Here is a 25,484-nt window from a genome sequence, read left to right on the forward strand (position 1 = left end):
TGCCGGAGGTGAGGGATGGAAATGGAAGAGGGAGGCAGATGGAGAGGAAGAGAAGAAAAAGATCAAGAAGGCAAAACATGAGTGAGGACCACAGGGAAAAAAGGGAGGATTGGAGGAGGAGAGGAGAGAGAGAAAGAAAGATGTTAGTACCCTTGTTAGACCCGAGACACACACTATGAGGGACGTTCATCCACCCCAGTGACACCAAAGCTGAGGTCAGGGAGCAAAGATCAAAACAAGCCTATTGATCTGCAGCGTCTCATTTTAAAGAGGAAATCACACATCTGAAAGTGGAGCAGAGCAACTCGGCTCATCAATACTGTACATTAGCTAGAGGGGGATTAGCATCAGCCCATTAGCCCTTCATCACCACAGAGCAACGGTGCACGTGAGAGAAGACTGACAGCCCTTTGACCCCTGGCAAGGAGGTAAACACAGATTAAATCATACAGGAAGAGAACTTTCCGATCAACATCACCCCATAAAAAGGGAATGTGAAGCACGTCTCACCTTTCCGTCTGAACCTCAGTGACCTAAAAAGAGCAGATGCCATTTTTTAGGTGGGCTGTAATAACGGCGCATTTATCTCATCTGTAGCACACGGCTGTTATTAATGGCCAGAACCAGCGTGAGTGTGGGCTAACGGTCAGAACCAGCGCACCCGGCGGGTGTGTGTTGGACAGAGAAGAAAATTAAGAGGTGGGAAAATAAGATGGAGCGCTTTGTCCTCTTCTCTTTCTTCCATGCCCACTCATGTTTTATAAGCAGTCAGGGCTGGACTGAGTCAGCGCTGTCCATCCCCCACAGCAAGCAGCCGCAGACACGGAGCAATATGTAACACGCTGACAGACTAACCTTGGACAGCAGAGCGTGTGTGAAGCACAGCACCGGAGGACCGCCTGGGAACGGGCGACCCCGCGCCTTTGGCTCAGGAGATATGTTACACTTTTGTAATTAGTGGACGGGAGAAATGAGTTACTGGTGAATGTGACAGTCGTGAGCACCGGTTCTGGTGAAGCATTCGGCCGACTGCAGCGCTGATGAGGGGAAGTGAACCTGAGGCTGTGGGCTGCCAGGCGCTCAGCACCCGCTGTGCAGCTATCAGCGAGGAAATGGCTGCAGATCGAGCTGCACTTTGTGGGTTCGTGCATGTGTAAAAATAACTTTAGGCTCACAAAAGGAAAAGACAGCGACAGGGGAAGTGGGAGAGGACGGAAGCACGGAGACCAAAAATAGAAATATTTACAAAGGAAATGGACTGTCAGGTTACAGGACGAGTGGCACACAAATGACCTCAGATGACTTTAACTTATACTGCCATTTACGATGTTCCAGACCAAGAACCCTCATTCCCACAGGAGGGACGGAATCCTGCACATTTGTGCAGCAGTTTGTGGGTGACTGACCCTTTAACTGAAGCAAGCCAATGTCTGCTACCTCACCCCTCGCTCCCAAAACTAAAGAAGCATGTTATCAAGGTGTAAAATGACATAATTTGCAGTTACCCTGGGAACAACTTACAAAACTCTCCGTGCCAGGGTGTCATTTTAAGATGCAACCAAGGTGTCGCTTATCACAAGGCTTTCAGCCTCCAAGGGCAACCTTAAGAACAGAGCTGGAGCGCAAAATTTATAATTAAAAAGAAAGAACACCGTTAAAGAAAGCCTGTTGAGACCATGGCCATTTAAGGCTTAGGAAGAAAAGACACATAATTCATGGCTGAGGACTCTCCTGCCTGAGCTGGCCTGAGATTACAACAAGTATATGTAATAATTACAATATAAAAATATACGTTTTATTTGATCAAGGTGACTTTCAGACTTTCAAGGTTTGACTGAGCTACTAAAATGAGCTTCTCCAAAATCTGTGTGATGCTAGAATCTCCTAAAAATCTGGAATTTGAAGACGAACCAACACAGAAAAAAGGATTACAGTATTTGTCAAGAAGAGGAAAAAGAAGACTGAAAAGGAGCTGCTGCACATGTGTTATCCATGTGGCACATCAGGCCTTCACAGACGGATATTAAGTTAATGGTTCACTATATCAGTGTGCAGAAAAACGTCCTGCAGCTGGTGCAACAGGACGTCCAATAAGTGTGAAAGAAAACAGATGGCGTTTTATTTCCAACCCGCTAACCTAAGAGAATGTTCCGATGGCCCGCGGCCAATTACAAGTCTTCCTGAAGTCGACTGACACCGTGTTTGACAGGTCGATGGAAACGTGTGAGGTAGAAGTGTCGCGTGTGGAGCAGCCTTTAACCCAGTGCTTAATGACCGAGGTTAAGGCCAACAAAGGGGCACTTGTTGCCTTAATGAAGGAAACCCGTTAGTGAGGTCAGCGTGACGTCCGTCCTCACGGCAGCAGCTGTTCTCAACAGTCTGATCTGGGGTCTGCAGGACAGATGATGTGTTCATAATGACCTGTGACGCTACCTCACCTCTTCACCACAAATGTTCTGCTCTTTATGATCCAGAGTCGTCACGTTAGTCTCAGTCAGGTGAGATAGCGAACAGTCATCTGAACACAGGTGGTTGAGCTGATCGACCACAGTCACGCGGACCCGAGACGCTGTGATAGCGATCCTCGTCGCTAGTATCAGGGCCAAGCTGGGACAGAGGTGATTCACTCGCAGGACTGTCGGATGGATCCCATTTACAGCTGCAGCCTCCAGCTCATGTTGAAAGCATTTCGCTGGTGGAGGAACTATTTTCCGGTGGTGACACACAGCTTCAGAATGTGTTTGTTCGCGTCATAATGGGAAGTGACCAGTTATTGACTGACATCTTTATCACAACAACGCGGCTTTGCTTCGCAGGACTGTCAACAAATGAATCTCCTGCTCATTTCTAATTACGCGTGAAATTATGTAAAACCAGAGCGGAGTGGCGGTTCACACGGAAGATGTGCACATCAAACGTCTTCCCACAATTCCCTCAAAAGGTTTTACGGTAAAACCCTGTCAGAAAGGAGCTTCCTGTGTTCCAAAACCTTGCAGGCAGAGTGGATCTTGACAGCAGAGTTAGTACCGTTAAATAAAACACTGAACGCTCAACAGCGTGCCCATGTTTTAAAGATACGACCCCGATGTCGGCGAGCTCTTACCATGTGGCTCTGCTGAGACTGCGTGGCCCCGTACATGGTGATGCCATTGGTTGGCGATGCCAGCTGCGGCGTGTCCGACTGGATGAAGCCACGTCTGTCAATGAGACTAGTCAGAGAGAGACAAAGAGGTTCATGACCTTTTCCTTCACAAATATTGGACACAGACACAAATGAGGCTGTAGCTGCTGCAGCATCAGCAGCAGGAAACCTACAGCAGCAGATTGTGTTACTCCTAATGCACGCTGGAGCGGAAGCAAACGCGGTTAAGAGGAAACATTAGGAACACGAGGGGTAGCCATTACAGAATTTACATATCAGCAGTGAAGAAACATCAAGGGTTCTGTTGCTGCGAGTTCAAAGCAGTCGAAGTTTCAGGAGGAGGGGAAGCATTCTTATGTTACTAGTGGTTCCAGCGGGACTTCCTCACCACCCCACACACACAGATGGCAGCCACCGGGCCACGGGCGACCCTCCCCTTCCACACGCCAGTCTTATTACTGGCGTCCTGCGGCTTCGGAGTGCATCTCGCTAACATCTTCAATTATAGGCTGCGAGTTTGTGGTGTCCTGATAGCGTCACTGCAAGTGCTCTATCTTCAAAGTGGCCAGCAAAGATAAGAGAAGTAGGTACCGAGCCCAAACGGGCCAAGTGTGAGCTCTTTTCTAGCCTCCATGAGGAAAAGGAAACATCGGTTTGAGGTAGTTTCACGGATGTTCGTGTCCAGACTTGTCGGGCCGAAATACTCGAGGCGGCTCTGAAACCAGCACCGGCATTCAGTCACATGGTCATGAGAATGTAGAGTTTTGACAGTCTGCACTTTGTTAACCGTATGAACAGCAGTGTGAAAATCGATATATGAAGGCAACGTTTTGATGTAGGATTTAGAGGTATTTTAAGTACGCTTTATTGTGCGAACGGCTGCAGGCGAGCTCATTTCAAAGCCCCTCACATCAGAGGGAGGACTAGCTAAAGTTCTATTTTATCCCTTTTCCCTTCGGACATAAAATTACAACAAAAAAAAACAGATGGAGTGATCTATTAAAGAAAGAAAATAAGAGAACAGTTTTTTTTTTTATTTTTTCCAGAGTGGGAAATATCCAAGAAATAACCGCCGGACCACTGAGGCGATGGTCCTCCCCCCCCCCTTCCACCCACCCACCCACCCACCCACACACACACACACACACACACACACACACACCACACACACACACACACACACACACACACACACACACACAGATAAGTCAACATGTGGGCAAAAGCTGACCTCTGGTCACCTCATATCACAACTGTGAATAGTTAAATGTCATACCTTGGTGGCAGGGGTCCACACAGGGCAGCGCAGCAGTTGGCAAATATGTTGCCATGGCTGTAGGGGTTATAGTTGTCCTTTCCTTTTTTAGAAGACCAAGAGCCTTTTATCTGGAACGCACGGCGCAGTCAAAATGTCAGAGGACAAGACAAACACCCTTCTGAAATGTAACAAAGTGCTTATTCTGACACGGGGCGTCTAAGGCAAGGCTAAACCAAATTACACACAACACTGCAGAACTGCACAACACAGACACTTTTCAGTCCAGAGGAAAAGAGCTACACAGCTGCTGCAACACAAATATTACACAACACGTTCAGAAGTTTAAGATGACGTACTCACATCTTCATTGGTGGTCTGGTTGGAGCTGATTAGGTAGGTATGGAAGCCTGAGAGGCCCACTATGGACCACACTGAGAAGAAACACACCACCACCTCCAGCACAGTGAAACAGTCAAGGAAGAAAATCTATGGCAGTTCATTTAATCTGTTATACATTTAAACAGACACAAAGAGACCACTCTGGAAAACAAATACCAGTTCAAGTCCCCCCCCCTTCCCCCATGCAAACAGCGTCTCATCAGCAGTTCACTTGAGTGGAATTTTCAAAATTCCTCTGATTTTCTCTGTTCTATATTAAGCACAAAAATACAGACACAGGCCAAGACGAATGAAGCTTCATGAGAATGAACTGCAGGGAGCTGTAATTACATCTCAGGATATCTAAAGCCAGCAAATCCCCAGTGCACTACTTGGTAGATGTCGCACGTCCTTCTGGGAGTTTTGAAAAACAGTATTTAACAGTAGCCCCGTTTAACGTTCCCAGAGACCACAGGCCAGTGTGCTGAACTGTGCAGTAAAATCAACTGAATCATCTCATTCACTCCTTCTGAGGACACAATCAACTGATCGTTATTAAACTACTGTTGGAGAGAAAGCAATGATCACCTCTGATGCCTTCTGCCAGAAGCCTTCACTGTCTAAGGTCAGATGAAAATATCTGCTTTATAAGCTCAGAGTCCCCAAAATCTAAATTACGAATGCAGATGTTGTGACATAATGCAAACCTGTGAAGTAACATCTGCAGCTTAAGTCATCCAGCACATGGCATCTGTAACAGGCTGACATGTTCCTCAGCTGAGTCAGAGCCAGATAAATTCAAAAACTGTCCAAGTTTATGGACAGACGAGCAGTTCACATACATCTTTAAACAACAGAAAATGATTATTATTATTATTATTATTTATCCAGGCAAAGCTGTAAAATGATTGAATATAGAGAAAATCAGGTAATTTATTGAAAGAAAACAAAAACCGACACAACACACAAATGGCAGAAGCAGCCGATCTAATTTCAGTGAAAGGATATCTGGCCGGGCTGTCTTTAAGTGCATTGAGGAACCCGCTTCGATGGGAGCCTGTGAACAGAAACATTCAGTCTCGATGAGGCTGCTCCCAACAGAAATGTCAAACGAGCTCATTGAATGTGGGAACTGCTGGCGACGACGTGGTCCAGGCCCGCTACTTTCAGCAGACATTTCTGCCAGCAAGATAAAATAAGTGAGCACGTCCATGAAATCTGGCACCGCATTTAGTCTTTTCAAGCGTGATGTGCTGCAACTGAAAGCTGCCCAATAAAAGGATAAATATTAACTGTGTCAGCTCTCAACACTTTATTACAATCTATGTACTGTTATTTAACTAGTACTGACATTCTTCTCCCAAAGCAATGGAGTCTACTTGTCTAACTGGACTCAGCACATCATCTACAAATAAAGAGACTATTCATTTGAATATTCCAGCAGTTCATTTCAGCCTGTATTTGTCCCAGGGAAGCACTGATCCGCTGACATTTAGGACTCTCGCTCGAGTGTCCGCAGCCTTCCAGCTGGAAAGACGGTGATGGACCAGAACATTGGAGCGTTCCACAACACCCACCTACAGCTGCTGGCTCAGGAACAGCCTGGAGGACAGTCGGGAGTGTGCAGAAGACCTCACAGCTACTTACGTAGAATGATGTGCGTGATGACAAAGGCGAAGATGAAGATGGTGAGGAAGGAGAGCGACACGATGAACATGTAGAAGAAACGGTAGTTCCTCCTTCCCACACAGTTGCCCACCCAGGGACAGTGGTGGTCGAAACGCTCTGAGTGGGCAGAAACATGGGAAAAATCAAGTTAATTTCAAATAATCAACCAATATCCTCTGTCAGAGGTCTTTGCTAGTAACATCGTGTAGAAGAATGCTGAAATAATCAAGGTAATTAAATCAAGCGCAGTACCAAAGCGCTTACACACAACTGTGGGCTTCTGTTAACATTTTAAGATATGGGAAATGTGCACAAACTGGCATGAAAACAGGATTTCAACTTTAAAAACTTCTTAATTGATGGGAAAAGCCTGAACTGTACCAGTGTATTAGATGCTGCTGCTGCATGATCACCACTATTTACAGCTCTGAAAATAGAACAATCAATACGTGACAGGCAGCGTCCGTACTGGGGCAGCCTGCCACAAATAAATGACTGTGTGTAAACTGACTGGGTCTGCTGGTAAATGCTTAACCAAGTACTGAAAGCCAGTGTTTGTTCGCTGAGGTGAAATAATGTTCAGTAATCAATGTTTTGCTGAATTCTCTGGTTTGCATTTTCAGGATGTGACTCCAACCTATGAACATCCCAATTTGAGGTTTAACATTAATAAATTGGTAACATTAGATACTAACATGGGCCGGGTGCAGAGTATTACTAGCCCACGGGCTTTGAACAACCCGTGTGATGTGTCATAATGACTTGAAAATATAATTTATGTGTATTTCTAATTGTTTGATTACATAATAATGACAGTTTAAATCTTAATTTAAGATCCTTTAATGATGCAGCAGTATATAGACCTGGAATAGAATCCAAATCCTCCACAAACACAAATTAGCGCCTCCACTACAGACATGACAACTGGATTTACAACCCATTGAGCAAATCTACTGTTGAAGAGAAGCAGGCGAGAAAGTAAAGGAGTTAATATATGATGCCTGCATCACTCCCAGGGGGACACAGGGCTCAAATATTAAACTTTAGGTCTGAGAGGAACGCACCGTCAGTCCTGCCTTATTTAAGAGCTTATTAGTTTCCTGCAGTTATAAAACCACAGAAAGAAAAGGAAAAAAGTCATGTTATATGTAGCAATATAATATCTACCACATAATATACTAGCATAAAGGGTTGAAAAGGTTTTAGTATTTCCTTCCTTTCTTTCTTTTATTCCTAATTTCACTTTGAAACAAGTAGAACCGGTATTTACTTGTGCTATTTGTTTGAATTTGTCATGTGCAGCCGCTCATATTTCATCTTTGGTTTACAATGGTTCTATCAACAGTTACCTGTTACCTTTAGTAAGAAAGAGCCCTCAAATTTAAACAAGTGGTACTCAGAAAGGACAATTCTAGAAAATCCCAATGTACACATGTTGAAAGCTGTTTCATGTCTCCTTTCTGCTTGATCTCTGAAGGGTCAAGGGTCAAGAATCCCTGGTCTAACCACAGCATCACACCCCCCCCCCTAGAAATAAGCTGTTTCAACATTTGGGTGTTCTAACCTTTGAGCCGAATCCACACCAAAGTGGTCATTCTCTTAAAATAATGTTTTTGCCATGGTAATCAGCACTAGGTGGACATTTTCCTTTTCCCCTCTAAACTCTAGAAGAACTGACATTTTAGACCAGTCACCCATTCTGGTGTCCTTTGAGATTTAGTTCATAACTACATTTTACAGTTCCTGACGTGCTATTAGCTTGATAGTGAACTGGTTAATAGATGAAAAATGTGTGTGAAAACCCTTAAAAACCACTACGGGGCTTAACAGAAAGAAATGAAAGAAAATAGAGTGTTGATAAGTTGGTGATGATTCTGATTCCTGTTGTTGAACAAACCTTTCAAATTTCATGTAAGGGACATTAGATCGGAGCAGAGCTTAACGTACCCACACAGTTGTCACAGAGGCTGCAGTGGGAGGCACGTGGCGGTCTGAAGATTTTGCAGGTAAAGCAATATTTCAGCTTAACTGTCTGACCGTTGATGACGATCTCCTTGGTCCTGGGAGGGGGCCGGTAGCCCGTGCTGCCATTGGCCACGTCTGTGGAAAAACGATGGAGCGCAATCAATGCTCAAATAAGAAAATGCTACGGAGGAAAAACGCACAAAAAAAATGGAAAAAGCTTCGTCCAAGCCCTAAAAAGCCATTTTTAAAAATCTGAGCATCCTATGAAAGGCAGACGTTTCTTTAATCAGGACAACACAAGGTCACCGTGTGTAATTATCTCCCAATTCTTAAACTTTTCTGGTCGGGGCTCATCCAGAATTATTGGTACATAATTGGTAAAAGGCCTGACGTTTAGTTCAGTGAACGATACACTATTTAAACTTTAAAAAACAGCTCTTCAGGCCTCATAATACAAGGAGGAAATGTTGGAAAGTAGCTCATCGAGAGGATTGAGAAGGATTCCCAAGCAGTTAAAGTCAGAGTCTCTATCTCCCAGTGTTCAGCTTCCTTTCTCCACCTTTAGGCACGGTGAGAGTTGGAGATATTGTGTGTAGGAAGATCATTTGGGGGCTGCTTTACACAGAAGCTTTGCTAACATAGGACTGTGTGTTAGTAGGGGATTGCAATGGGACCGAGAGGCTTGTGTGGGTGTCTGACATTTCAACAGGAGAGAAGAGGAAACCAACAAAATGTGTTGCAGTGAATTCATCTCTGTAGTGATCGATGACGATGGACCTCTCCCCCCCCCATGCTGCTGCTTCTCTGTCCTCTCAGGAGGCTCCACAGAGAGCCCATAGATGTGGGGAGTGTGCGAATGATTCACGGTCCAAATTACTTTCTGCTGCTCGAGAAATCTCGTGGAATTAAGAGTGAGGTCACATTTTAAAAAGCTGTTCGGTCCCGTCCGGTGTCACTAACGCTGGTGGCGGAACGTTTGTAGTTGTAATATCATTTGTATCATTGGGGACGACATCTTAATGACGTTTGGAGATTCTGATATCACCTTTCTGATCTGAAAAGAATAGAAAGCTGTTGTCTGAGGAGGAAAAACCACGCTGGCAAAGAACTATAATCGACAAAAAGCAAACAAAAAGACATGTCGGGTTCTCCGTTTGTGATGTGTCAGCACAATCTCTTGCCCTTGAGAGAAACGCCTGCTCTCAACACACCACTGATGTTCGCCGGTGATGACGAGACAAAAACACGCTTGATGCAAGAAAGAGGCCTTTCATCCCCCAAATACCGCAGCTACTGTCGCGATTGGAGATGTAAACACAGGCAGAGCCTGGATCATCTTATCACTGTTCATTACAGTATTTACATCGATTGACCGATAGGATGTGATTGTGCCAAAGTCCACAGGAGAGAGTGCGACTGGGTGTAATTCACTTTCACAGTTTATCAGTATCTCACACATTTAAACATTAAATCATAATATAGAATTTACTCTCTGGGCAGTTACTTTTTTTTAAATAAAGGCTCCATCCGTGAAATCAAGTCTAATTCCCCCCAAATCCCAAACCCAATTTCAGGCTGCAGAGGACAACCCTGAGAGGATTCCTACATTTGCAGTGACTCCGAGTCCTCCAAAAGTGAGTTTGCATAATCATAACCCTCAAACGCAGTTACTGAGCGCCAGTTTCAGTCTTTCAGGGCAGTTCTTGCATTCCAAAAGCCCCCGCGGCCCTCCCTAATCCCACACATATAAATAAATAAATGACTGCACTGGCCCTTTGCCACCACTGTTGATCTGGTCTGATAGAAACCTCAGAGCTCACAAATTGATTGGCAAGTGATGTAACAGAATACACACACACACACACACACACACACACACACACACACACACACACACAAAATGCTAGTTGTCATATCTCTGAATTGGGACCATAAAATTGGAGAGTTTATTAAATAGAAAAAAGAATACATTTGCAACAATTGCATATGGAAATCAAAGAGATCCCATTATATTTGAATAGTTGCTGTCATGTGACTTCGGGGCAAACCCAGGGTAACACATCCCTACACACATCCGGCTGGCTTCGCCGTGTCCTCGCACACGGAGCTGAACAGGTTTCCAATGTCATCCAAATTGTGCAGGAGGTGGCCTGCTGGTGAGAACGAAAGGGAAACTAATAATTCCACGGCTCTGTGTGGAGGCAGAACTGGAGGCAACCGCAATGCAAAATGTTTGCGAAATCCACGCAACCGGCCTGCCAAGAAACCGTCAGAACTTCTTGGAAGTTTTCTGGACGTTTCAATGTTTTCTGGAATTTTCAAAAGGCACATCAAACCTAGAATTTAGACATCTATATTATAACGTTAACGTGATATCTTTGGATTTTAATTAACACTCTACTTGTATTTACTGTTCTGTGCCTCCAACAGCTTCCCATAGTCAGTGCTGATAATAACCTGTCCTAGACTAAAATACTGGCTCAAGCTGGCCTGCAAGGTGTGGAAATATGACAAGCGTGTCTAAAATTGGGCAGAAGCCGTGTCAAATGTGATTTAAGTCATTCATCTAAATGTATGATTACGTTGAAATCTGAAAAGACAACGGGGGTCAGTTCTTATGCATTGTGACTGAGTGTGATTCTGACTCTTCCACAAAGCCAGCATGGCTGGTCCACCTGTCAGCCCGCCAACATCTGGGCATGAAAGCAAAGCAAGTGAGAAACAAAGAGCACCACCACCATCACATGTGGCATTTTAGGACAGAGACAAAGCACAGAGAACAGTTAAAGTGAGCCACTGCTCAGAGAAAAGGACATGGACGTTGAATTAAACTGCACAGAAAGGTATTATGGGCTTTGTTCAGTCATTCCAACATCACACATGAACAAAAAAGCCAAAAGCGAGTTAGGAGTCGGCTTAGAAGCTTCTGAACGAACAAATTGACTTGCTGCCATCACCTTCACTCTTGTAGCTTCATGAAATCAGGTGGAAGGAAGGAAACAAAGTGCTGTGACCTCTCACTCTGATCAAAGGTCAGAGCATATTCACAATGTTCCTGCCAGAGCGTCTGGTCGATGCAGACACATGCAATGTAACACATTTATTCCATCTGCCATTAAAGTTCATTTCCAAAGCACAACTCTAGAGAGCTTCATAACCCATGCTCCTTAGCACCCGTGCTTCCACCAGATGCAATTTTATTTTCCCCATTGTAGCAGTTCGTTGCATTTATATTGTCAGCAATGCACTGTGGCTTGGTTCTATGCTCCACTGAGTCTATTTTAGACCTCTAAATTCCACCAGCTGTAACTTTCAGACAGCTTCAGTTTCCTACAGCAGCGTTTCATAAGTGGAACATCTGGAAAGAGGAATTTGCTTGTTCTATTTGGGGATTTTTGCTCCAACTGCATGTTTTCTTTCCATTAACATTCAAAGCAACAACAACAACAAGCCTGAAATGTGCCACATCACTTCAAGTGGCATCATAAACACTGTGTGGGATGGCTGTGGTCCAGCTGCAGAGGCAGCACGGCATCTAAACACGCCACATTTGAAGCAAAGGCCAACCCCAGGCTTAGCACTTTAGCCCCATTTCCCACATACTTAAGATCAAAACAATGTAGCAGATCGCAAAGTTTTGTGTTTGCAGAGACCAGTGACAGTCGGGCTTCTAAAGCAGCTGAAGTAGAAAGATCTCAATGTATCCTGTGAAGGATTTAGCCCACAGATCAATAGGGGGTGTTTAGTAATTGAACCTTGTAGCTCTTTTGAATTCAAAACATCATCATTTATTCACAAGGCTGCTGGTCGATCTCAGCAGCTTTTGGTGGTTGTGATTTCTGGGATAAATGACGCGCACGCTGGTGGCGTGAAAGCTTGATACTATCAAGGAGTGTGCATTAGTTTAAAAAAGTTTATACTATCTGCACAGGCATACATTCTACTAGCACGTACAGTGTAAAAAATTAATGCATGAAGCTAAAGTGCTGCAGAAAGCAATTCTAAATCCCAGCTAAAGAAAGAGAAAATCTAAAAATAGTCAAGAGACAAAAAAAATACCTAACGCGCAACAAGGCTGGGTGATCGGCTAAGAGCTAACAGATGTGTTTCTAATGTCTTGCGTGTCAGGCTGCCACGCCACGACTGTAATCAAGCAGCCCCGTGCTGCACAGAGGATCGGGAGGAAGGAGAATTCCAAGTGTCTGGCGAGACCGACAGCCACAGGAGAGCAAATCATCAACAGAGTGACAAGTCCAAGAAAGCAGGAAGAAAATTCAGCAAAACTTGGAAGAAACGCACAGTTTACCATTGTGTGACTGGAGCACAGATGAATCAAACAAAGGTAAAGTATCCTATGTGTGCGTGCGCTCTCTCTGGCGCTATCAAACTGCAGCTCCTCTCAAAGAGACGATGAGGGACTCGAACATTTGCACTTAAACACTTAAGCAGGCCTTTCTTTCCCTGCAGCTATGAAACTGATGAGCCTTCCAGAAACTGAGACTACAGACATCTCAGGCCATTGTGACACGTTTAACATGTCAAACAGGCTCAACCTACCTTGGATAACAATTATCCATTTTCATTCGTCTTCCGAGGGAAACTGCAGGTGAAATCTCAGATATGACCAGGTATGAATTCTGATTTTTCTGCTCTGGTTTAAACAGGTTTTCGGGACCAAATGGAGAGAACTTGCAGCAAAGGTAGGTCAAAAGACCTGATTTGCCCAGCACCATGAGCTCCCCCGTGGGGTCTATGATGTGAACAGGGCGTATAACCCAGTGAAATTACAAAAGGTGTAATGGAAAACAGGGCTTAGCTGAACCTGCAATGTGCCATTTAATGGCCGAGTTACCACGGCGTCCGCGTGAATGAGGCGACGTGTAACAAAGAGTCGATTGCTACACATGATTTCAACGCACGGAATTCACTTGGGATGAAATGAGGACAAAGGAATTTGGGTCAGCTGTGTTCATATTTTCAGCATTTAATTTGTTTGTTCTCTGAAATTAATGCTGCCCACAAGGCATTATTCCGCACTGATGTTCCGAGCCACTGCTCTGTGCCGGTCGTCTTTTACCTTCTCCAAAATCTTTTAAGTCTCCTAATGAGATTAATTAAACTGGTCCAGAGTTTGTTTAATGAGGCCCCGGCGGCCCGAAGCACGGAAAGGACCACTGCTGGGAAAACAGACCAATCACGTCCCAAAGGAGGAAAACTTTTGAATGGGTTTAAAAAGCAAAGCCAAAGAAAAGAAGTAATAATCCTTTTAACGACGGAGCAGTGGGATTCTTAAGAGATGAGGGAATCAGTTGTGCCACTTTTTTGTGAGTAATTTAGCCAATATTGACACCCAGTTCTGTTGTGGGAGATCTCCCGACAGGTGTTGAACGCCAGCAAATTGAAACGTAACGCGGTGAAGAACTCACCTATTTGTCTTTCAAGGTCAGCCGCTTCATCTGGTGTGGCCCTAGGCAGGACCCCTGGGTCACTGAAGCTGGTTCTCAGGAGGGTTCCCAGTACAAAGATAAATAGCACACCACCTATGACTGGAATAACTGGGGTCAACTGCAGCGCCAGGAATGGACAACTGGACAAAACAGACAAAACAAAGGGAGAAAAAAGTTAGCAAAGAGAGAGCAAACGCTGTCAGGTGAGTACTGAGCACTAATGTTTGACGTGGTAAAAACTGGAAATTGATGAATAGCCACTCTCAGCTATGGATAAATAGAGACGAGGGGGTTCAAATGAAACCTGTTCATTAAACTGTGTAAACATTTGACGACCAGTGTTTAGGTGGGGTTTATATGTGTGACTGTTTCTTAAGTATAAGTCCTAAAAGAGGAAGCAAACAAAGGAAAAACCAATGCACACACAGGAAAACCCCCCAAAGATTAGCCAGAGAACAGCGTGAAACTTTCGCCACGTCTTTCCTTTTGACAGACGCGTCAAAATAATTCTGTGGGTTAAGCGGATACGAGACTCTCCAGCGGTGACAGCAGCAGCGTGCCGTAACAGTCGACAGCCACGGTGCAGAAACACACGCGCCGGATGAAATTTCAGGCAATTAAATACCACTTTATTTAAAGTGTATGTAAACTGGGATGGCTCGATTCTGCGTGCACTCGTGGCGCAGTGGTGGAATGACATGGACGTGATGGTGTCCCTTCATTGTTTGTCACTCTTTCTTAAAATGTGGCTCTATGAGGTGCACGTTGTAATGAGCAGAACAGCCTCAGGCCCAAAACAATCACTCAAAGACGTTCTGCTTCAACGACCATGTGCACGGCCGAGCGGCCAATCCAATGTTTTTTTAAAAGCCCTGACCAAAACACCGCTGAGAATCAAATAACATAATTCTCATTCCGAAACAACCTTTAGTACCTGAATGTCCCTCGGTCAACAAGTGCGATGTGCCAAAACGGTCTGGATTTCAACAGTACGCCAGGAGATATTTCTGAAACTCTGTTAACACATTTGAGGGGACACGTGTCAGTCCTGCTGATTGTCTACATCTGGTGTGGGACTGAACCAAGCAGAACGCCCTGGGTAGTCTGGGACATCGGCGGGGGGCTGCAGGCAGGACGACGCTGCAGCATAAACAGCTCAGCTGCCTGGGGTTCCCAAGGTCAGAGCTCCAGACCCCGGTTGTGTCGGCGTGTAATCAAAACAAATCGTCCAAGACGCTCGCTAACAGTTTATTCATTTAACAGCGCTCGACGCGCTGGGATTGTGTCCCTCTTTTGTTCCGCGAAAAGCGGAAACATCATCCAGAAATGTGTTCCAAGACTGTGATCCACCGTGTCTCGGTCGACCAGAACCTTCACACTCCGCCACTCCGCCAGAGACCCTGGAACTTTAATTAGCATTTACATTCACACCACACAGGTAACTGCTGACCTACTGAAACCTTGCATTTGATAAACATGAAGGTTGTACGTTAAGGAAACGGAATATGCCTCAAATCCATCCGTCCTTTCACACCGAGACATCAGACGTTTTCATTCTACTGTTAAACTCCTATTTTCAGAAAGACAACTAGTATGATTAGCACATTGTTTACTGACTGGAGAGCATGAAAATGATATTATCATCACATGGGAAACACCACCCGCCCGCTGCTGGCTATTAGTTAAAGACAAATACCCACATCAAAGTCGGCAGGATTTCCCCTTTGATTGGGGTTTGTGGTTTTTTGGAGGAAAAGACAGACCAGATGAAGTCAGAATGTTTTTCCACTGGAATTCACATAACAGGCAGTGTCCCGACCGTTCCACAAAATATGAAAATAGAGCAGCAACCTTGTGACGGCAACGTTTCAGAATCAATAAAAAATGCACAGTATGTAAGTCATTATATAAGAGAAAAACACTGAAATATGCAGATTGGTGCTTTTGCCTGGTTCAAGGAAAATAATCTTGTCATCTGGAAAGGACTTTTGGGGATGGCTGAGAGAACACAGGCCACTGGCTCAGGAGTGGCGTTTCCATGTGTCCGACATCGGGAACATAATGAAAATGCAGTGGAGTGTGATGGAAGGTGACAAGTCGAGAGAAACGGGGACGGATTAAACATTGAATCCATTTAAGAGGGAGGGTTGATGCAATAGGGACCCTGACTCTGGATCAATGTAGAGGCTAAGCTGTACGCAGGCGACACCTCGCCCGGTTTCCACAACGATGAACACATCATCTGGGACAGAATTTTCAACAATTGGCAAAGAATCCTCTATATTTAGTGCCTCAAGACGATACAGAGAAGAAAAATATCTGTACAAATACCTTAACAGCGTATCATGTATTCAGGTTTTGCAAAAAAAAAAAAAATCCTATATTTATACGGGATGCAAGGCATGTGTTGCCATGGAGACGGACGGTATCTAATGTCAGACGTGGTATATTTCCAGAGATTGTAGTTTCTATGGAAACAGTCACACAAGCAGACTACAGCATTCAGGAAAAGCATAATAGAATAGACCGACTCATGACATTCAAAAAGCTTTAAGGTCAAATGCAGTTGTGTCAGATGTCGTTTACACAGAAAATTACAACGAGAGACGAGAATCTGCAGATGTGCAGCTGTCCACACCCAGTGACAGGGTAGTGAGCTGGCGTACAGCTAACAGAACCTACAGATCTGCCTTCCTGACCAACAGAAGCAACCAAATATAATAAATGGCCAAGTTGATGATGCCTTTTATCCCCGTCGCTCCAGTGAGTAATGACTCTTGAGGAGCATAAAGCCAAGTGCTTCAAATGCATATTCAACACAACAATATGGCCTGTTCATATCCCGTATGTGACACTGTATAACGAATCTAATGTATTTTTATCTAGGGAACTCCAGACGACTGAAGCACTCGTGCCCTAAATGTGTACGGGATTTTGCACATCACACAATAAGTAAAATGTGAACTAGGAAGAGGTTTATTTCAGGCCACAGTAAAAAGGCAGACAGTAGCAATTTGGAGAGAAATATGCTTTTAATATTCTTCGAGCTCAACTTCCAGATGGGTTTGAAAACACTGGTTGGGCTCATAAGAGGATTTAGCATAAAATGTGGTAATTCAAACTAAGATGTGGAGATTTGGAGACTTTTAAAGACAAATGAATAAGAGAATAATCCACTGACATTCTGTGAAGGACATGTGTCACCATGGCAACAAAGATCACTTTACAAAACAAGGACAACCTCCCGACGCCGTCGTATTATGTGGAAATAACGAAGCCAATAAGTACAACACTAGGAAAACATCTGAACATCTGCTTCAGTGAACTGTCCAAAGGCAGAATGAAGGCATAGAAGGCAACATGTGCGACAACACACAGGGATGGATGTCTGGAGGGGACCAGCAACAGAACAATAAACAAACCCAGGTCTGCTGGTGACTAACACGGTTTATTGTGCATGGATAAGCACCCCTCAGACACACAATAAAAACAAGCAGGACACACGGAGATCTCTGGCGGGACGTCTGGCTAAACGTTCCGTGCACGTCGCCACCCCTTGAGATGCACCGTCTGACTGTTCCTGGACTCGGAGCATTAACATCAATAAATATGGATGAGGTGTTCACACTTAGGCCAGTTACAGAAAACTGGAGTCTGAGCGAAGTGGCGGCTGCGCAGTGCAGCAAAGGCGCCGATGATGAACCTTTACCAGAACAGGGATCAGCTCAGAGCCCCGAAGCGACCACGATCCGCCAGAAAAAAATCCGACACTTCTTACGGGTGTGCACGTGAGGAATACAACAGTACGGTGCGTTCCCATGGCCAACAGGCAGGCACCAGGGAGCGAAGTAGCCCTCTTCAGCTACAGCTGGTATATACATGTTACCATCCAGGTTAAAACCAGATGGAAGGAACTTAAACACATTTACCAGATCGCCATAGCAACTGTTACATGTTTTGTTTTCAAATTCCATTGGTCCACATTCCATTGGAGCGTGCTGGGTTTTATTTTTCCCCACACTCTCTCCAAAAAGGTGTCGCCCATCAGCCCGACCTGAAGCACATGCAGCATTAAAAGGGCTCGCAAGTCTCGGAGGGTTCGGGGTCATCTCCCATGATCCCCCACATCTGTCTATTCCAGCATCACACTACCACGCCACGACATCAGACCGTTTTATTCTCTTTTCACACACGAGGATCATCCAGAATTAAACCTAATGAGCCAGCAGGATTAAAACTGGGGGAAATTGTAGTCGCACACAAAATCCTCTGGACAGCATCCCGATAAAGTCACGATTATATTGTCAGCGGAAAAGCTCTGACGTTCTGACAAACTACACAGGGAAAATTAGTTAATGAGTTCCAACGAGCTGCCTTTACCAGAGCACTTACAATAGGCTGAAGAACAACTGAGGTGTAAAACACAACATTTAAAAACTACAATAAAAACTGGTGAAATGCGTCGCTGGAAATCTTTGATTACAAATGTAGCTGCGTCGAAGCTCATCTGTTAGCATCATGCTACCATAATAGAGATTTCCATTGTCACACTAAAGTATCATTTGTAGCTTTTAAAATGATAGAAATGACCCATTTATTGCCCTGACTTTAATTAAAAAAGTGCACCTGCTCCTTGTTGCAGAGATATTTGCTGTGTGACTCATGATCGGTGATCACTTAAACATTTTTAGTGAAGTCAAATTGTAGAAAAACAACAGTAGAACTCGGGGCCATGTATCATAGTGAACATAAGAGCATTCCCACCATGTGAAGGGATCTCTGGGGATTGGGCCAGAACAGCTGTTTAGCCTTATGAAAGCCACTAATCAGTGAGGCTAATCAGAAAAAAAGGCTTCAATTAGCTTGGGAGCGTAAAGACTGGAGCCCTGGAGCAATGGACGGAGGTCCTGTGGTGACGAGTCCAGGTTTCCTCTGTCCCAGAGGGACGGACGGATCAGAGTAAGAAGAAGCGATGCACTCATCAGGTCTAGTGCCGACTGGACCAGCCTGTGGGGGACAGTGCTCCAATCTATGGTTGCTGCAGTTGTTCGGGTCCAGGTTCAGCAACATTCTGGGCCCAGAGAATGGGGTCAGCTGACCACCTGAATATACTGACCCGGTTGTTCCACCAATGGAATTTTTTTCTTCCCCGAAGGCTCGGGCATATTCCAAGATGACACTGTCAGGATTGATGGGGCTCAAATTGTAAAAGACTGGCTCAGAGAGCACAACATATTCGTTTTTGCACGTGGAATGGCCCGACCTTGACTCTCCCCATCAAAAATACAAAGAAACCGGTGGAAGAATTAATGCAGGACTGGACGGAGACCAATCACGTGACACTGCAGAAGCGTAGCGGAACAACGCCACAGCGAATGTGCACTGTAATCAAAGTTAAAAGCAATCAAAGGAAAAATTAGCGTGTGGCTTTTTTTAATTTTGGCCTGTCTGTGTCTGCTGGCCTGCTGCTACAGCAACTCTAACGCTTCCTCTTAGGCATAAATTACAGGAAACTGCTGCCTCTCCAGCAATCCTTCGGGACCGCACGCTTTCCTTTTTCACTGGACAATAGACTGATGGGCTGTTAACAATGGAGGTTCATCAAAGTCGACTGTATTTGAGTCTCTGTGGAGAGACTAATGACGACGGCGCTGATACCTGCCTATTTAATCCAGAAGCATCAGCGAGTGTTGCTGATCTAATTAACCATCCCCAGGCCCTGCTTAACAGATCAAAGGCTTCTAGGTGTCTCCAGCTACAGGAGACGTCCGCTTTGTTGGGAGACACACATCAGCTGCAGCATGGATGGGTAAAGTTTAAAGCTTCAACCCACCCGATCTTACAAAATGAACGAGACTTGGCTCTCTTACCATTTTCACATTGAAGGGATTAGAAAAACAAATCTAATCAGAAAGCATTACAGTCAGCGACAACAGAGGGGAGTTTGCCGGTCTGGTGACCATCGCCCCGTCAGATAAATGTCTCCTTTCAGCTGAGGGGAGACTGAGAGCAAGAAGAGCTGTGAGGACTCACTCGGCCTGGGGGGGGTAACAGTAAATCAACATGGACACTACTAAGCTGAAAGGTGGCTTTGTGGTCACAAAGTCATCCTGTAGTTAGAAAAAGGGACGTGCACAGCGCTCAGTTCCAGTCACTGGCTGTGGTTGAGGAAATGAAGCGATCTGTGGGGGATTCAGATAACACTTGGATGCATCTGGCATCCTTTTTCAGGGTGATGGGGGTCAATCCGGCTCTAAGAAGACGCAGACGTGTACATCAGCGAAATAAGTGGGATTTCAATAGCGGTCTGCCCTTTGGTCGCGGTTTACGTTGGTATCTCGGCTGAAGCGACGGCGTATAGACAGATGAAGTGGTCCAGAGGTCACTGCTAATAGATGTGGAGCCTTTTGTCCGTGGAGGAACGCGCAGGGCCTAAAGAAGTGGCGTCTTAAACAGACCCACTATCCATTTGCTCTTGGGTGACGAGCGTGTTCCGATCACCACCGACAGTCCTCGCCCGCTGCACGTTATTTTGCCCGTCAAGCTTTCTCTGCGTCCGATAAAGGCCGTCCTATTGAGCAACAAAAATCTCATGATGAAGCGGGATTCTTATCAGCGGGAGATGGCGTTTCTGCAGCATGACACAGCGATTGTGCTGCGATTAGGCGGAGAAAGAGAGGCGCGTGTTCAGGCATTGGCTCATGGGGCCGTGAGTTCAGCTCTTCTAGGTTGATCATAGGTTACTTAATGAGGGGGAGACATGCTGCTCTTTTGTGGGAGCCACAAAAGTGTCAGACAGACTCCTGACACCAACAAACGCTTATTTTTTTTTAAAATTGAAACTAGAAACAGGACCATAGTAATAATAGAGCAACTTGTTTTGGTTCCCGTCGGCGTAAAGAGCAAATTACCACACGTCGAAGCATCAAATCCTTTCCGGGGAAACAGCGCTGCATCGGGTCAGCTGTTGATAGCGGTTTGCTCAAGGACACTACAACCCACTCCTGTCCACAGGACTTAAAGAAGCCTTGTGTCTTAAGGACGCTTCCTGGAAGAAAATCCACCCCATAAAGAAGCAACAAATAGTTGAAAGCAGAAACCTGCACGTTGTCACGGCAGCCAGTGCGATATCCTAAACACAACCCGTCTATACAATGTCCTAATTTGTCCCAAAGTCGGAGGAGCGTCCATCTAATCCCCAAACATTTTGTGCCAACATCTCTCCGTTCCCTGAGGAGATCACAGGACATAAACCCTGTAGTGACAGTGACATAACTGACCTATATCTCACCCCCCCCCCCCACTGTGACAGCTGAGCCCCTGAAATGCATCCCATAATCCACCATGTCAAAGGTCACAAGCCAGGTGTGGAGGAGACTGGAGAGGAATACTCACTCAAAAGTGAAGAAAAGTCCACAAGTCAATAAAATGAGGACAAGGGTGAGGTAGAAAACCCCCGTCTGCTTGGCCATCATGATCCTCCCATCGCAGAAAAATTTATTCCGACCAGGGAAGGATTCCCACTTCCGTTTCTTTGGGGTCCTTTTCTTGTAGGGGGTCTCCATGGGTGTGGAGCTGCGAGTGCTGATCTGGCTGTACTCGCACTCTCTCATGGACTCAGACACCCCGAGATGCATTGACTGCTGATTATAATCCCCCACTTGTGCCTTAATCCCGGGCCAGATGTGTCTCTGCAAAGAGGGGGGGAAAAAGGCACAGCTTGGATTAGGAGACAGGCTAACAACGTCACGCGCAGGCTGGAGTCGGTGCACGCGCAAAAGTTTGTCCAAAGTTAACGACACACTTCCTGTTATTATTAATAACACCTGGCTAACGCTCAAGTTAGCTTCACCTATTTCGATTAAAAACTAAGCAGTTAGGTGAAACGAAATAAAAGTAAACGAAGCAAGATAAACCACGGCCAATTTCACCAGTAGTTCCTACATACCGACACTTAAAGCGCCTTTGTTAGCAACCTGGTTAGCATTTGATAGCAGTAGGATGGTGCCGCTAAGGCTAACGCTGTTAGCAAGCTGGGTTATTTAATGTCGGGTTGTTTTTAGTGTTTTTTTCTTAATGTTAGCATGTTGGAAGATCGGTGCAATAAAGGGTTATCTTCAAATTCCCGCTTTGACTTCCCTAATGTAGGAGTATCCAACTCTAAAGGAGCGAAAGGAATGAATGTATGGGTGTGCTCCAGGCTGCGCTGTCAGTCACATAGCATTGCCGACACCGAGGGTTCCTCGCCCGGTTTGTTTTTCTGCTCTGACCGCTGTTAATTCGCCGCCTTACCGTGATCCAAAAGTATCGCTGCTCGTCGTATCGGGGTGTTGTCACGTAGCTGCTCCTGTCGTTATCCAGGTTTGCTGCGAGCCGAGGACGAAGCGAACAACACCATTTTTTCCCCAAGAAATACCAAAAAGAAGTTGAAGGGTAGAAGGTCGAGTTGGAAAGGAACACAGAGGAGAACTTCGATTGAAAAGGGAAATCCGAAAACCACACGGCACGACGGGGCGCTCTCAAACCAGCCCCGGCATCCCCACCGGCCGTCACTCGGGAACACTCGGGTCTGTGCGTGCGACCAAACGGAGCCTTCCTTGCGATTTATCCGCGCCTTCCGAGGAGCATCCTCCACATTTAACCGCGTTTAGGGGGAAAAAAGTTGGAGCTCCCCCCCACACCGGCCAACAGGCATGCAGACAGACCAATGGACACGTCCGTGTGTCCCCCTCCTCTCACAACGCGGCCACCCTCGCAAACAACAAACATCAACATGGGAGCAGAGCGCAGCGCCTCCCCGCCCGCTCCTCCCGCTCCGCCCCCTCCAACCGAGGCTGAAGTCACCGCCGAAGAGGAGGTACAAGCGAGGGCTGCTAAGAGGGTTCCCAACCCGCTCCGGGAACCACCGGGCGTCCGTTTGGTGGTTCCTACCAGCCAAGCGGGGGCGTGTGCGTCCAAAAAAAGACACGACCTCTGGATATTTTCATGCAAATTTTCTGATTTTCCTTTAGCGTGAAAATAGGAACGCAAAATGACAGTCATGGAAAAGGGGATAAATGACAGAGATCAGCAGCAAAATAGACTTCTACGGGCACAATATGGCTCCATGGGTAACCCCCCCCCCCTTCTTTTTTAATTTACGCTCCATTTCTTTCTTTCTTTATATGATATTCACGCTGCCACGTTGTAGTGGCGACGTCATGTGCAGCACACGGTCTGCATGGAGGACCATATGATGATACATGATGATATGATTCTGCAGACAACCACCAGGGGGATGCTGCTGGGGAACAACAGGTCTTGGTTAAAGGAGCTTTTCAAAAACATCTACAACAGCAATAAGACAAAAGAGCAACATTAAAGACAAACAAAGCTCCATCTGTCATTGCAAAACAGGTTTAGAAGCAGATGATTTATACCAACAGCTCCAGGACGCATGTGACGCACTCCAGGAAACCTTTAAATCCATCACAGTCATCTCCTGAAATTCAGGATGAAGTGGAACAAATGCCTCACGCTGCTGCTCACTAAAGATGCCCCTCGCTCCCACTTCATATTGGAAAAATCAAATATTTAGCTATTAACCCCCCCAGCCTGATAGAACACTTTTAACTCAATTACAGACCTTTGTCTTTCTCTCACGGCCTTATTTCTAGAGCAAAAATCTTAATCAGTGCGCAAAACTCAGGGAAGCAATTTCTTAATGGAATAAATCGCACTAATAACCAGCAGAGTTGCCATAGAAACCATTCCCATTGCAACGCAAGCCCAAAGCTCCACATGCTTTTAAGAAAATGGTGGGAAATGATTGCATCTCATTATTTTGTCACTGTTCTTACAATAGCTGTTCTTCCTCTTCTCCTTGTTCTTCAAGGGCTCTAAAATAAAAGGCACCAAGAAGAGCGTCTGCATTTAAATATAGAACCACAGAGACAGAACTTCCCCTGAAAACTATGTTTTCATGTGGACAGTTTTTATATGACTAAGAAGAACTTTAGAGTGATGTTGTGCAGCCTGACAGATCCTGATGCCAATACTTACGGCATCGTTAACGACCTTGGGTTAGGCCGACGTGCCCTTACATCACTGGTAGTTCCTCTTAAAGCCCCTCCCTATACTTTAGTTCCTCTAAAAGACATTCCTATACAAGTCCCAGTTCCTGCACTGACACAAGCCAAAAAAGAGCTGCTCCTAAGAACGGCGGTAGAGGGCTGGGACTATTCTGATGTCTGTAGGTTTCTTAATTAAATTAAACAACGTCATAACATTCCAGACATGGAATTTCTTTCCCAACCACTTGTTCACAGGTACAGAAATGTGACCTGACACGTCCCCTGGAGGCCTCGCCCATTCTGGTTTGTGATAAAATGACAGACAAGCAACGGAATTGAGAGTAAATGACGGTAAATTTGTTTCTAATGAAAACAGATGTGCGTGTTTTCACAACGCAAGTCTTCCTATCGCGCCATGTACGGGCCTCTGATGACGCAACTTCCTGTTTGCCCCGTTGATTAGCACAGATGATTGCATCACCAGCCTACAGTTCCTCTGTCATCTGTCCTTATAACACCTACACACACTCACGCACACACACACGCACACACACACACACACACACACAATTCTTCGTCCTCGGCTCCATTATCCTCTGAAAAGAAAGCAGCTTTTCATGTGGAGATGAGTGCCTTCACTCCCGCTGCACTTTTTTTTTTAGCTGTGTGAAAGTAGAATTTGGAAGGGCAATTAGTTTACTAATCAGATTACAGAACCATCACCAGTCATTACACACGCACACACACACACACACACACACACACACACACACACACACACACACACACACACACACATATCTTGGGGAGAGAAGAGGACACTTGGGATGTGAGAAATACTTCAAATCTTGAGTGAACTGCGTGAACGGCTGCCACGTTTTAACTGAACGCTTGTTCAGGATCTTTATGGGCCGACCGACTGATTCCATAAATACAAATGGATGAGATACAAGGATGAGGACTAAAACTGGACATTATAGGGGGTCATGCTCCTCGGAGGCTGCTCATGCAGGATCATGTTGACATCTAAACTCAGCCAACAGCCCGGTGTTTCCTGTATCAACAGCTCAGGATGTGGCCCGTCTCCGCGAACACTTCCTTCCTACCATCTCTGGCCTGAAAAGGTCAGAGATGTCCTCGCTCCTCCGCTCCCAGCACTCATTCATCCAGACCTACAGGAGCTGTAAAAGCCAGGAGGCGCGGGGTTACCTGCGCCGGCCAGCGAGGAGCACGGCTTCCTGTCAGCCGCAGCTTCCATCCTGTCGGGCCTCGATGACTCAGCTCGTCAGAGGAGGTTTTCTCCGGCGGTTGGCTGCCCACGTGAAACACGTCCGCTGAAGATGGAGGAAATAAAAAAGGTGCCAACGCTAAAAGACAGGGTGAGATGGACAACACGTGGGCTGGTTTGGACATGGCACAAAGAAGAACTGCACTTTCGCCTTGTAATGTGTCAGCGGAACTTTGAAGAGACGATGATGAGGGATACACACAGTCAAAATCAGCATCACCATAGCGATGAGCTTAGTTTATTGTCTTTAAAGGTTGTGTTACAGCTTTTGTCCTGCTGTTAAGGC

The 25,484-nt window shown here is 45.6% G+C and overlaps 1 protein-coding gene across 8 annotated transcripts in view; it reads right to left on the reverse strand.

Moving 5' to 3' along the window:
* The window catches only part of zdhhc14 (zinc finger DHHC-type palmitoyltransferase 14), a 28,885-nt gene extending 6,227 nt beyond the window's left edge, over window positions 1-22,658 (reverse strand). For 3 of the 8 annotated variants that reach the window (XM_057058288.1, XM_057058286.1, XM_057058285.1), the window contains exons 1-9: window positions 22,151-22,656; window positions 21,254-21,549; window positions 13,838-13,998; window positions 8,394-8,546; window positions 6,426-6,563; window positions 5,787-5,835; window positions 4,761-4,863; window positions 4,419-4,528; window positions 3,104-3,209 (exon numbers count right to left, since the gene is read on the reverse strand). In XM_057058288.1, the coding sequence (XP_056914268.1) occupies window positions 3,104-3,209; window positions 4,419-4,528; window positions 4,761-4,863; window positions 5,787-5,835; window positions 6,426-6,563; window positions 8,394-8,546; window positions 13,838-13,998; window positions 21,254-21,495 (1,062 nt within the window). In that variant the 5' untranslated portion in view covers window positions 21,496-21,549; window positions 22,151-22,656. Of the gene's footprint in view, window positions 1-510; window positions 534-3,103; window positions 3,210-4,418; window positions 4,529-4,760; window positions 4,864-5,786; window positions 5,836-6,425; window positions 6,564-8,393; window positions 8,547-13,837; window positions 13,999-21,253; window positions 21,550-22,150 lie in introns of all 8 variants that reach the window. The other 5 variants (XM_057058292.1, XM_057058293.1, XM_057058289.1 and 2 more) reach the window with 5 other exon arrangements.
* Window positions 22,659-25,484: the final 2,826 nt, after the last annotated feature.

The sequence above is a fragment of the Takifugu flavidus genome, chromosome 16 (assembly GCF_003711565.1).
Source record: "Takifugu flavidus isolate HTHZ2018 chromosome 16, ASM371156v2, whole genome shotgun sequence".
Lineage (NCBI taxonomy): Eukaryota > Metazoa > Chordata > Actinopteri > Tetraodontiformes > Tetraodontidae > Takifugu > Takifugu flavidus.